Source organism: Euprymna scolopes, chromosome 10 (genome assembly GCF_053919585.1).
Source record: "Euprymna scolopes isolate OS-2025 chromosome 10, ASM5391958v1, whole genome shotgun sequence".
In the NCBI taxonomy this organism is placed as follows: domain Eukaryota; kingdom Metazoa; phylum Mollusca; class Cephalopoda; order Sepiida; family Sepiolidae; genus Euprymna; species Euprymna scolopes.
Window position 1 is genome coordinate 70870817 of NC_136491.1, and position 12144 is coordinate 70882960.

At 31.6% G+C, this 12144-nt stretch overlaps 1 protein-coding gene across 2 annotated transcripts in view; it reads right to left on the bottom strand.

Annotated features, from left to right (window-relative positions):
- Positions 1 to 12144, bottom strand: part of LOC145286094 (uncharacterized) — a 164646-nt gene that overhangs the window by 9015 nt on the left and 143487 nt on the right. For both annotated transcript variants that reach the window (XM_080134774.1, XM_080134773.1), the window contains exons 5-6: positions 5444 to 5471; positions 153 to 278 (exon numbers count right to left, since the gene is read on the bottom strand). In XM_080134774.1, the coding sequence (XP_079990900.1) occupies positions 153 to 278; positions 5444 to 5471 (154 nt within the window). The remainder of the gene's footprint in view (positions 1 to 152; positions 279 to 5443; positions 5472 to 12144) is intronic.

Consider the following 12144-nt stretch of genomic DNA (forward strand, 5'->3'; position numbering starts at 1 on the left):
TTATCAATCCTCATCTAAAAAATTCAGAAACAGAATCACTGAGAGTTATTATCTTTTGGGGGTTATTTTAGCTATGCCAGATTTTAAACTTATCAGATCAACGGGGATAAACACCAAACATTTTTTTAAAATAGGAATTAAATAAAACCTACCAGTAGTTTGCAGCTGACGTTTGAGTATCTTCCGTATTCTTCGTTCACTGTACCCATTCTCCAACAAGTGTAGCACACGTGGTTGTTGCATATACAGCAACAATTTGCTTCTCCAGGAATCAGAACCTGTATGAAAATAATATTTTTTTGATTATTCATTAAAGTTAGCATTTAAGTTTATCAAATATTAAAAAACTGGTTATATAGTAAATAAATGCCATCCAAAAATAGTAAAGAACCTTCACTTATTTTTGATAGCACATCAACCCTTTTAGAGTCATTTAATGTGAAAGAATACCTATTGAAAACAATTTATTGAATGGTAGAAAGTATTTTACCTTAAGATGCCAAGTGATTTATTTTATCTAGAAAAGTGAATGTGTGTGTACACATTTCCCTATGCAATAACTTTGTCAATTTTAAGTCTACAGACTCTATATTTGATATACAGGGAACTGAGATTTGGGAAAATCTTTGTGGTCAGTTTTCGGCCAGAAATTTGGCTGTTAAGGAGTCAAAGTTCAACGATTTGACTTTTGAGAACTCTACCAAACTCTTCCGACAATTTTTGGTCTAAACACTTGAAATTTTAGATATAGGTTCCTTGGACATGGATCTAACTTAACTTGATTTGAGCCCAAAACAATAAATTTTAAGGGGTCATAATAGGGGTCAAAGTTAAAAAAAATTGACCTCTGCGGTTTCTTCCAAATTACTCAGACAAATTTGAAATTTTACATAAAGGGTATTCAAAGATAGGGCAAGCTTTTTCATTGGTTTAGATCAGAAATTTTTAGTTACGAATATATAAATGTATGTATTTTTGCATGTCTGCCTAAAACTTAACAGAGGCGACGGATTTTACCAAGATCAGTATCGTTTTAAAGTTCGGCCTTTCATACAACAAATATCGAAAAATTGGCTAAAAACATTAATATCTTTACCTTCAACAAGGCACTTTTCTCCCGGGAGGGAGGGGGGGTCGCTTTTTTCGCCGATATTTTTTAAAGTTATCCTCTTCTTTAGATTGTCTAGCCTTAATTTAAACATAACTCACTTCAGGTTTGGCGGTGGTCGTAACCACAAAGATGTCAGGTTTTTTCCCCATTCTTTTCCTCCTTCGCGGTACGGGTTCGAGCCTGCCTTCCTACTACTACTACTTTTTTTTTTTTTTGCTCAACATACACATCCAAACACCCGGGCAACGCCGAGCTGAAATGCTAGTATCTAATAAAGTAAAATTGATTTTTCCCATCTGTAGGAATATCTGTAGAAATATAACCAAAACTTTAATATGTTAATCTAGTTGGCAAATTAATTTGGCTAAGCCATAATGCGAGTTTCCAGAAATCATGCATCCATTCCATCTTTTTTCAATATTTATATTTTCACTGGATTACCAGACTCCTACAAAGAAACCTCCCAAGGAGAAGGTGGCATCCAGGATTAATTTTTACTCACTACTATTCAATTATTTCCATCCTCACCAGTTACAGGTGATAGGGAACCACCTGTAGAATTAATATCTTCTTTACACTTCCTCCTTCAGAGATGGTCAGTTCAACCAATCTAGGGTGAATACTATACAACAAAAACCACCACCAGTTATGTCAGATCCTTTTTTAAGAGAAGTGAATTTTGGTTAAATCACCCAAATCATTTGTTTTTTATGCCAACAAGTAAGTACATTTCTGAGATTCAAAAAGGAAAGCACTTGCATGCCTAAAAGACACTTTCCTCAAATAGTCTAAACTTTGTACAGGGGTTTGTCAGGACAACCTTGCATGAGAATACTTTTCGGTACAAGTAAACTCTGATGACCAAATACCCGAAATAACAGTATTCAAAACACAAATAAGATCTCCTCGATATGACTAACCTACACTGGTTTATACGAGGAATGTTGTGCCTTCTCCAAATGATGTTGCCTTAAGTAACAGCACAAAGCTGGATACATCACCAGACTAAATAAATTCTTGTCCTGGAATCCAGTAAGACCAAGAAACCACAAGAAAATATATTATAACATATTTAAATGGTCAAATTGAGGAAAGGAAAATTATGTTCTTAACTTCTTTACTATCTCAGTGTTGGAAAGCTAAACGAGAACTTTAATGGAACACTCAAATATTTATGTGTCTCATATAGTGATCAATGTTAGCCCCAGGAAGGAAACCCCTTGATTTCTGAGAACTTTGATTTGAAAATGAAACAAAATGATTAAAAAAATAATGCATATTTTCAATCATGAAACTAAAAAAAAAAACAAAAAACAAAATACAAACAAAACAACAAAAAACATTTAGACTATCTATAAAAATAAAGTACTTTAACATTATTTTTGTGATTTGTGGAAAATCCTGCTCTCCAAAGAAAAATTTTCCTTCAGTATAAAAGGATTTTTTCTAAGGCAGAATCATAAAGCAATTTATATGAGATTAATCTGTATTGGAATATTATTAGAACAATATTTTTTATATAAAATATTTAACATGTCAAGGATGTGAGTTCCATTATAGAAGTGTTGTTTTCAAACACACAAGGCAACATTGATTTCTTTTATTTCATTTCTATTTATAAAATATGTATATATATACTATTTATAAAAATGCAGCATTTAAAACGTATTTTATTATTTGTGGAAAATCCGATTCTTAAACAAAATAAAACTGTCTCAGGCTAGGAGGATTTCTTCTTCAGTATAATAAAAATATAATACTTTGTACTGGCTTATTAATATCCTATTTTAATCACCTACAGTGAAATGGGTTCTTTTTATTTAGGATTAATATATTTTTCTTCATAATAAAACTACTAGGGGTACCCGGCATTGCCTGGGTGATTGTAGGTGTGTGTGTTAGAGGGGGAAGGGGTTAAAAAAAAAATTTTGGTAAGTAGGTAGGATCGAACCCAGAACATTAAAGCGAAAGTGGAAAAGTGTGAAAAAAACCTGACAACTTACCACTTGCCCACGAAGGGAGAGTAACTAAACAGAGTTCAAATTTAACAATTAAAAAATTAAATTGACAGGTGCGTGATTTTAATGATCATGCTATAGAAATCCTGTAGTGAACTTTTACTGCGAGGTAGTTATTTTGGTTTTGTTTCCCAAATGTTGGGGGGGGGGGGGGGGCCAGCTCCCCATAAAGAGGAGTGTCCATATGAATAGCAAATGTCTGATATAAGGAATTCCCCCCACATTAATCAAACGCCCATTGCTTTCAGGATGTTCGCGGTGTTTGTGCCGAGAACCGCACATTTGCTTCAGATCAGTTTCGCTTTTATACGAAAAAAAGCCGAACGAACATGCGAGAAGCCGAAATAGGAAGAATTTTATAAAAGGCAATGTAAATAAATCTAGACGCGATGTGCGTTAGCAAATCATACATATTATGATCTAGGGGGTATATAAAGAGTTCTAAGACATGGTAATAGAGAATCTCGGCGAAAAAAAACTTTCTTGGACATACAAAAATGCATGCGCCGCATTTGCCTTATATATATATATATATATATATATATATATAGATAAGCATTTTATCCGCATATATCTAGTATATAATATTATATTTATACCCATACACCTTTTGCTAGTTGAGTAACATGCTGAATGTTGGTAGTGATTGTGAACATACTATCACTAATTGCTGTTGTATTGCTTGGGGAAGGTTCTGGAAACTGCTGCTAATCCTTACATCTACAAACATTTAAGACTCAGAGCAAGGTCTTTTTGACACATGTTTTGCTCAGCCATTGTGCATGGCAGTGACACATGGGCTCTAAACACTTTGGATTTGCAACGACTTTTGCGTAATGACTGTGCCATTATCAAATTAAACTACAAGAGCAAACGAGAAGACAAAATATTTTCAATCATGCTCTATTAGAAACTTGATATTGGGTGGGATTTTGGATGCTTTAGATAGCATCTTAGGTAGTTTGGTTATGTACAGCATGCCTCCTCCTACATCAACTCAATAACACAGATAAATACCCCAGACAAAGGTGCATGACAGACCAAGTAAGACCTCACTTGAGTGAGTACGAAGTGACTTGACTGCTTGCAACACGAGCAGTACCAACCCTATAGATCAGACTGCATAGAGCAGGTATGAGACGTTGCCTGATGTTGCCCATGGAGCCTGGGACACTCGTAGCACCTTAAATACCAAAACCAGATGATGACAATTAGGTTGCTATGGCATAAAACATTAAAAAAAAAAAAAAAAAAAAAAATACTTCTTGTAAAAATAAAGAACTGCTGAACATTTTTATACTGAGGCAATGTGTAAATACTTTGTTGAGACACTTTTTTATATGAAATAAGATGAAATAACACGAGAGCAATTTATGGATTGAATAGATCATATCAGAATAAATGATTGTTTAGCAAATAAAATGAGTGCCGATATCTGCATGGAAAGTGGTAGGATTGTATGCAAAAAAGATCAACAATCAGTGGGATCGTAGGATATCTAGAAAGTATGGTGGAAGGGTGCAGGTAAACAATTAAAATGGCATCATAACTTTGTTCCTATACTTTGTGATCAAATGGCCAAGTAAACAATGTAGCATAAAATAAAAAGCTTTGAAGATTATATATCGCATTCTGAAGTATGCAGCGAATGCATCTGATGTAAATGACTTTTTCAAGTTATAAAGATAAAATAAGAGAATATTTCACCATTGAAAAATTAATTTTATAAAATATATGTAATAGTCATGCAATCATGGCTTCTGTTATGTCAAAGATAAGCAAAGAAGATTTAAAACATATTATATCTTATATCTGCCACTAGTCTTTCGCTCTCAAACAGAATAAAAATAAAAAATAAAAAAAATCTCCAACCTTATCCCACACTATCAACAAAACTCCACTCCTGTCCCATCACCAAAATGTTGCATCCCTGTGCCTTGTTTTACAAAAATGTTAATAGAATGTGCTCTGACAAACTGGAAGCACTCATACCATCTTGACATAAATACTCTTGACTAACCCAACAAGTAGCAAAATCCCACCTCTACACTGTAGAGATCCCCAGATACCAAGAAGACTTCTACTCTAATAATTTTTCCCCCTCAAACTGCTACACTTTGGAACTCTCTCCCACTTTCCTGGCTGTACTGACATGCAGTTCAAGTGTAATGTGAATAGACATCTCGCCGCTCAGTTCCTACATAGTATCCTTGTAGATTTGGTTTTGAATAGTAGCCCCTTACATCCAAATGACAATGTGCCTTGTTTAAGGTGAAAAACAGTAAGAAAATATAAATGTTAAAGAAAATCTTACCTGATTCTTGAGATGGAGTGGCATGAAGCTGAAAAAAAAAAAAAAAAAAAAAAAAAAAATTTTTTTTTTTAGTTCAGTCAAATTCTGTTGAACATTCATTCATAGAACATTGATAGAAGGGATGTTCTATTTACTTTATACATGCATATACAAGGATATCCTTTTCAAATTCAATACCTTTTTACAAAAATATTAAAACAAAGAAAATTCACTATAAAATAGGAAGGAAAGTTGTCTTTTAATGAAAATTGAATCTTACTTTTATTAATTATTTACAGGAAATTAAAAAAAATCATCAGAACTAAAATAAAGAAAAAATATTATGCAACATATAAACAATTTAGTTATTTGTTGAGAACATAAATTACTTCTTTTTACTATTAAATTGCTCCTATTTACTTGGTTCTGTACAAAGGTACAGTTAGACATAAGGTCAGTTTAAATGTGAGAGAAAATTTGGTGCTTGTGCACTTTTGTCACCATGCAATTTTTAAATAGTTTTTTTTCAGATTAAATTCTGGCATCAATTGAAATGAATGGCTCTCGTCTTCAGGAGGCCTCAAGTTTTGACAAGCTTCTGGGCTTGACCATTACTCCTGATCTTAAATGGAACACGTACATCAAATCTGTTGCCAAGGCCGCTGGAAAAATGGTGGGATCTTTCTATCGATCCGGTAGATATCTCACTGCTGATGCTATTCTCTATCTATAAGAGCCAGGTACGTCCAAGGATGGAATACTGTTGCCACATCTGGGCAGGAGCTGCTAGAAAGGACTTGTCCTGGCTTGGTAGAGTTCAAAATAGACTTCGTAGCCTCGTAGGAGATGTCCTTTTCTCTTCCTTGCAACCTCTATCTCACAGAAGAGATGTTGCGAGTTTGTCTCTGATGTATCGTTATTTTCATGGAAAGTGTTCGACTGAGCTTCAATCTATGGTTCCCCCCATGCCAAACTTTCACAAGAAACACTCGTCTAGCTGTAAACACTATCAATAATTCCCCCCACTCTTTATCTGTGCCTAAACCTAAACGTAGATTCCATGAACAAAGCTTCTTTCTTAGAACTGCACGCCTGTGGAATTGTCTTCCGTTTTCCTGCTTTCCGGCTGACTACAATATGGTTGTCTTCAAGTCTAAGGTAAATAAGTTCTTGATGAGCCGTTCCATATAAGTTATCAAATTTACCAAATTTTCATTACTAATGATTACTATATTGTCCAATTTCTACTGTACACTCGTTAACCCTTATCCTTGAGTGGCCTCTTGGCCTTGATAATGTGGTGATGCCTATGTAAAAAAAAAAAAAAAAAATCTTTTTTTTTTATTAAATTGTTAGGTGGAAGCACAGAATAGTTACAAAACACTCCCCTCCCCATGTTAAGAATTGTTTTCAAAATAATATTTCAGCACATTTGCAAAAGTGCACAAGTACAGAGAATTCAACTCCCCCCAAAAGGGGCACCCTAGGTTGAGACAAAACTAAAAAGTTGCCTCAGTTTAGAAGAGTGTCTTCTTAACTAAGGACAAAAAAGATGAAGTTTAACATCAGAACAGAATTATCAAAAAAGTAATAAAAAATAAAATAAAGACATGGAAACATTTTTGGACTGAAAAATTTAAAAGAAAAAAAAAAAAAAAAAAAGAAAAAAAAAAAAAGAAAAAAAAAAAAAGAAAAAAAAAAAAGCCAATTATTTCATTATTTTTGGACCTGAAATTTTGCATAATTATCCAAAGCTTATAAAAATATATATATATATTAATAACTGAACATTTTCTGTGTGCATCACAGTTAATCTTTAAAAAAAAAAAAAAAAAGTTTAGAATTGCACCAAAGTTGGCATGAAGCATGCTTGGACACATGGGGTCTAAATGATTAAATTTATCCTACTACTACTAGAAATGAATGTAAATGTTGTCAGTGAGGAGGTTTAAATTGGAAAATACTGTGTCATAAAACGAAGGGCATGGAGAGGGGAGTTAGATTGAAAATGGAGTGTGTGCACGTTTCATATTCTTTTATTAAAAAATTAACTTTATTAGATTTTTAAATTACAGTACAACCTCTCTAAATAAAAATACACATAAGAAAAAATGTTAAACTTGTGCTCTTGTGCAATGATTTAATTTTTTAAAAATAAAAATTAAAAGCCAGAAACTCAATATATTTACACTTATTTACAACTACAAACAACACCTAGTAAGCATAAATATTATTAAAAAATGATTGTTTTAATACCATTTTTAATTAAATTAAACTAAAAAAAAAGAAAAACAATTATTTAAAAAAAGAATGCACTTCAAAATTTAACTCTCTTGACAACTGCTTTTTGTTAGTTAGGTACCCTCCCATCAACAACATATAAGGTTAAAAGATTAGAACAAATGAAGATTTAAGGTTTTATTCTTCATGAAATCTGCCATCATGGTGACTGTTCAAAGAAATTAACAGATAAAAATCAAACAAATGAATCATAGAAGGTTGTATTTCAACAATTAACTCCTTAAAAGAAGAGGACTGCATTACAAAGTTTTTATTGAAATTGTGGCAGAATTCAATGAGACATGGACGACAGCCAATCATCACACAAGAATAAATGGCTTTCTTAGAAAGAAAAAAACAAAACAAAAAAAACATGAAATGAAGTATGAAGAGGGGGGGGTGAAGAAAAGAAAAATGATACTGAAGCTGAAAGTGTTACATAACTCAATTCCAGTACATATGCTATGATTGAACCCTTAACCTTATGGGATTCTTACATTTTATTTCTTTCTGCAAAGTGGATCTCTCTCTCACATACACATATATATACACATATGTATATATAAGTTTCATCTATAATTTTTCGTTTGTTTTTCAAACCACTTTGATCAATTCAAACCAATTTGATCACCTTCAAAATATTCATAAAATATTATTTTGCATGTTTTCTCATGTTTAAAATTTCTAAAACTGAACTTCAGACCTTCTAAATGAAGATTAAAACTTGAAAAAAAAAAACAAAAAAAAAAAACAAAACAAAAAAAAAAACAGAAAGACAGCAAAAACCGTTATTCCATTACTGTCATATGAACATCTGTTAAAAAGATGTTCATATGATTTCTTTGATACAAGACCATACAAAATAGATAACACAAAATGGACAATATGCAAAGCTACTTCACTGTCCAGAGTGAACACAACAGAAATGTTTCAAAATTATATAGAGCATCATATGTTGAATTTTGGTAGGAAGTAAACAGGAATAAACTGAGTAGGAGACAAATAAGTATGACATCAAGCGAAAACATTGATGCTTTCAGAACTAAAAGGCAGGTTCAGTATAGTTTGTAGCAGAACATAGACATAATCCAGAGACAGTATGCCAGAGGAAATTCAGTGTGACACTCAATGTTCATCACAGACATTCTACACCCACAAACATATTGTACTAGCTGAGAGACCTGACATTACCTGAGACTGAATGATGAATAATGAATGTTCCACAGTTCCAATACCAAAAGTACCAATGAAATTGTCCATTTTTCAATCAAATTGATTGCCTGCTCTCGTTGGGGACCCACTGCGGTACACAGAGAGGAAGATTCACATGTCTCCCCGCAGTCACTTAATCCACACTACATTATAGTCTACATTGCACTGTAGAAAACCTAGTGTTGATTTTTATAAAATTTGAATTTAGATTTAAAATGCAAAAGTCAAGTATCATGGTCAATTGTACTATAAAGAGAAATATTCATTTCGAACATGCCTCAAATTATATCAAAGAACCTACTGTTGATTTTATATGTGGGGGCCCTTCTGTTTATGCTGTTATAAAACTTCTCAAATGCATTTGTGATGTTAAGCTGTATAAGGGTGTTAACTTTGGTTGAAAACTGATGTTCATTCTTTAATCTGATTTTATTCGATTATTGATACTTATTGGAGGCATTCTGATGAAAACCTATCTAAGAACACTCCCAAACACAAAGTACATTTGTATGACGTTTAAAAGAAAAAGTTCACAGGGAACAAACTCACACACACAAAGTGCCTTTTATATATAAGTAGAGATATAATACAGCAATTTAGAATTAGTATGGCAATTTTAGTTTCAGTATCAATTTCGTTTTTCTTTTTTTATTAATTATTTATTATTACTTTTTAAAGAAGCCAGTCAACGAATAGTTATTATTTCATGTCTTGTTCAGTTTTGTCACTATTTTAATAAGGAGGTGATTTGATCTCTTATTTAAAGTTAACGACTGTAAAAATCAAACTTCTATGACTCACTTTTGACAATGCATTCCATGACCATGATGAAATTCTTTAATCCATTTATTTTGATATTTTGATTTATTATATTGATATTTTTTTTTGCAGTATGATATTAGGAAGGAGATTTAAAAAAAGAAAAGAAAAAAAGCTAGAGAAAACAAAAACAAATAGAATACATTTGGAGAGATTTTTTTTTATATATACAAAATAGTAAAACAGTCTTTGAATAAATAAGAGAGGACAGTGACCTTCAAAAAATATGAAATTGTTAGAAAATGGCTTCTGAATAAGTGGATGAAAATTATTATGATTGATAATGATGCTAATCTTGCAAACCAATTAACTGATTTACAAAGAGACCTTCAAAACCCACATATACAACAACCTATCATCAGCATTCTAAACTAAAATAGTTGAAAGCTAAATGAGAATCAAGCTATTATCAGTAGGGTTGATCGATATAGCAATTTTTGTTTTGTTTCAATTTCATTTGTTTTTCCTTCATATTCATAATTTCAAGTTTAATTTTGTTATTAAATAAAATAATATTGTTTTCTTTCTAAGGGAGCTAACTCTTGTGTGGTAATAACTAGTTATTTCATATCCAGTTCAGTTTTGCCACTATTTCAATAAGGAGGAGGTCAACCGTGTGACTCAATCAGTTTCTTATTTAAGTTAACTACTGTGGAAATCAAATTTGTCATGATTCACTTTCGACAATTAACTCCTTTAGTGACCATGATGAAACATTGCAGAAAAGATTTAGGAAACCTAGCAGGGTACAAATAACAGAAATAATTTTTATAAAATGTGAAAGAAAGAAAAAAATTGACTGCTGTTTAACCTATTTTCAGTGTTGTTTTTTTTTAACCTATTTTCAGTGTTGTTGTTTATTTATTTTTTTTTTTTTAAGATAAAAAAGAAGTTATTTTTGGCTTCCATGCACTAATTTGTTCCCTGGTGATCACAAGGGAATGAATATTAGAGTATTTTAATGAGTCTGGCAAAGCAAAGTGACGCATTGATCAAATATGAATTTTTACTACCCATTCATATTACAAAAATCACAGAGTTAAAGTGGTGGCATCTGCTTCACAAACATTTGACAAGCAGCAGCAAGTTGCCTCCTTGAAAACACATTGAACATGTGTGTACAGGTTAGGGTGTGGCGCCAACAATTGATAGATGGCAACATCTGTTCAATCCACTGAAAAATGTCTTTTGCATGTCAGATAATATCACCATAGGCCATTGTTGAGCAGATATTGATTTAAGATGGGCGATATTACTAAAGTACTGAAACGTTATCAAAACTTAACACTAAAACGGTTTGGTATTATTAGTTTGTGACCCATTAAAATTTTTAAAGGAATTTGTAAGCATTTAGACTGTCTAATAGAAAGTAATTTCTGATTTTAATATTCTTACATATATTAAAAGATTGTAATTTTTAAAAGTTATTTCCATCCAATAAAAAAAAACAATAGCGATAAAAACATCATAAAATTAGTTATAGTTTTATAACAATTTAGCTAAATTAATAATTTAATAACTAAACGATACTGTAATAATTAAATTTAACTTTAAAAATTCTAGATTATATTGGTAATAAACAAACAGTAACCAAAAATTAGAACAAAAGTATTCTTGCAAAACATTGGTTAGCTACAGCTAGTTGTTAATAAATTTGGTATTTATAATTGAGAGTTTATTTGATAGTTTTTAATTCAAACTTTGAATTCTAAAAGCCTTGGAAAATGATTTTCAACAGACAAGGTAATTCCAACTTTCTTATCTGGATTCACAATATTAACATGTATAGCTTTCAAAAACAATATTAACATGTATAGCTTTCAAAAACAATATTAACATGTATAGCTTTCAAAAACAATATTAACATGTATAACTTTCAAAAACAATATTAACATGTATAGCTTTCAAAAACAATATTAACATGTATAGCTTTCAAAAACAAAATAATATACAGATACAGATATATTGGCAAAATCCACATGGAAATCAAAATTTCAATGCTGCTCAATCAATTACTTACACGGCTGAAAGTTTATGTGGAACAGACTGACATTGTAGACATCGTTCAATCTCAGATTGGATGAGACAGATTGTTGGCTATAATTTTAAAGTATTTTAATGTTATAAATCATGTAGTACATTTACATCATAAAAAATAAATGTAAATGAACTTTTTTGTGGCTTTCTTTTTATTCTGACTGAGTACTAGCTGAAGTACCCGGCGATGCCAGGTTGTATATGATATACTTGAATATTTTGTCCTCATACATAATAAAATAGATTAAAACAAATTGATAATGGTGAATATGTTTTTTGTTTTTTGTTTTATGAAAATCATATTCACAGAAATTAACTATTCTACTGAAAGAGAAGTGTCGTTTTAAAAATAATGGGTAACAGAACTGAGAATT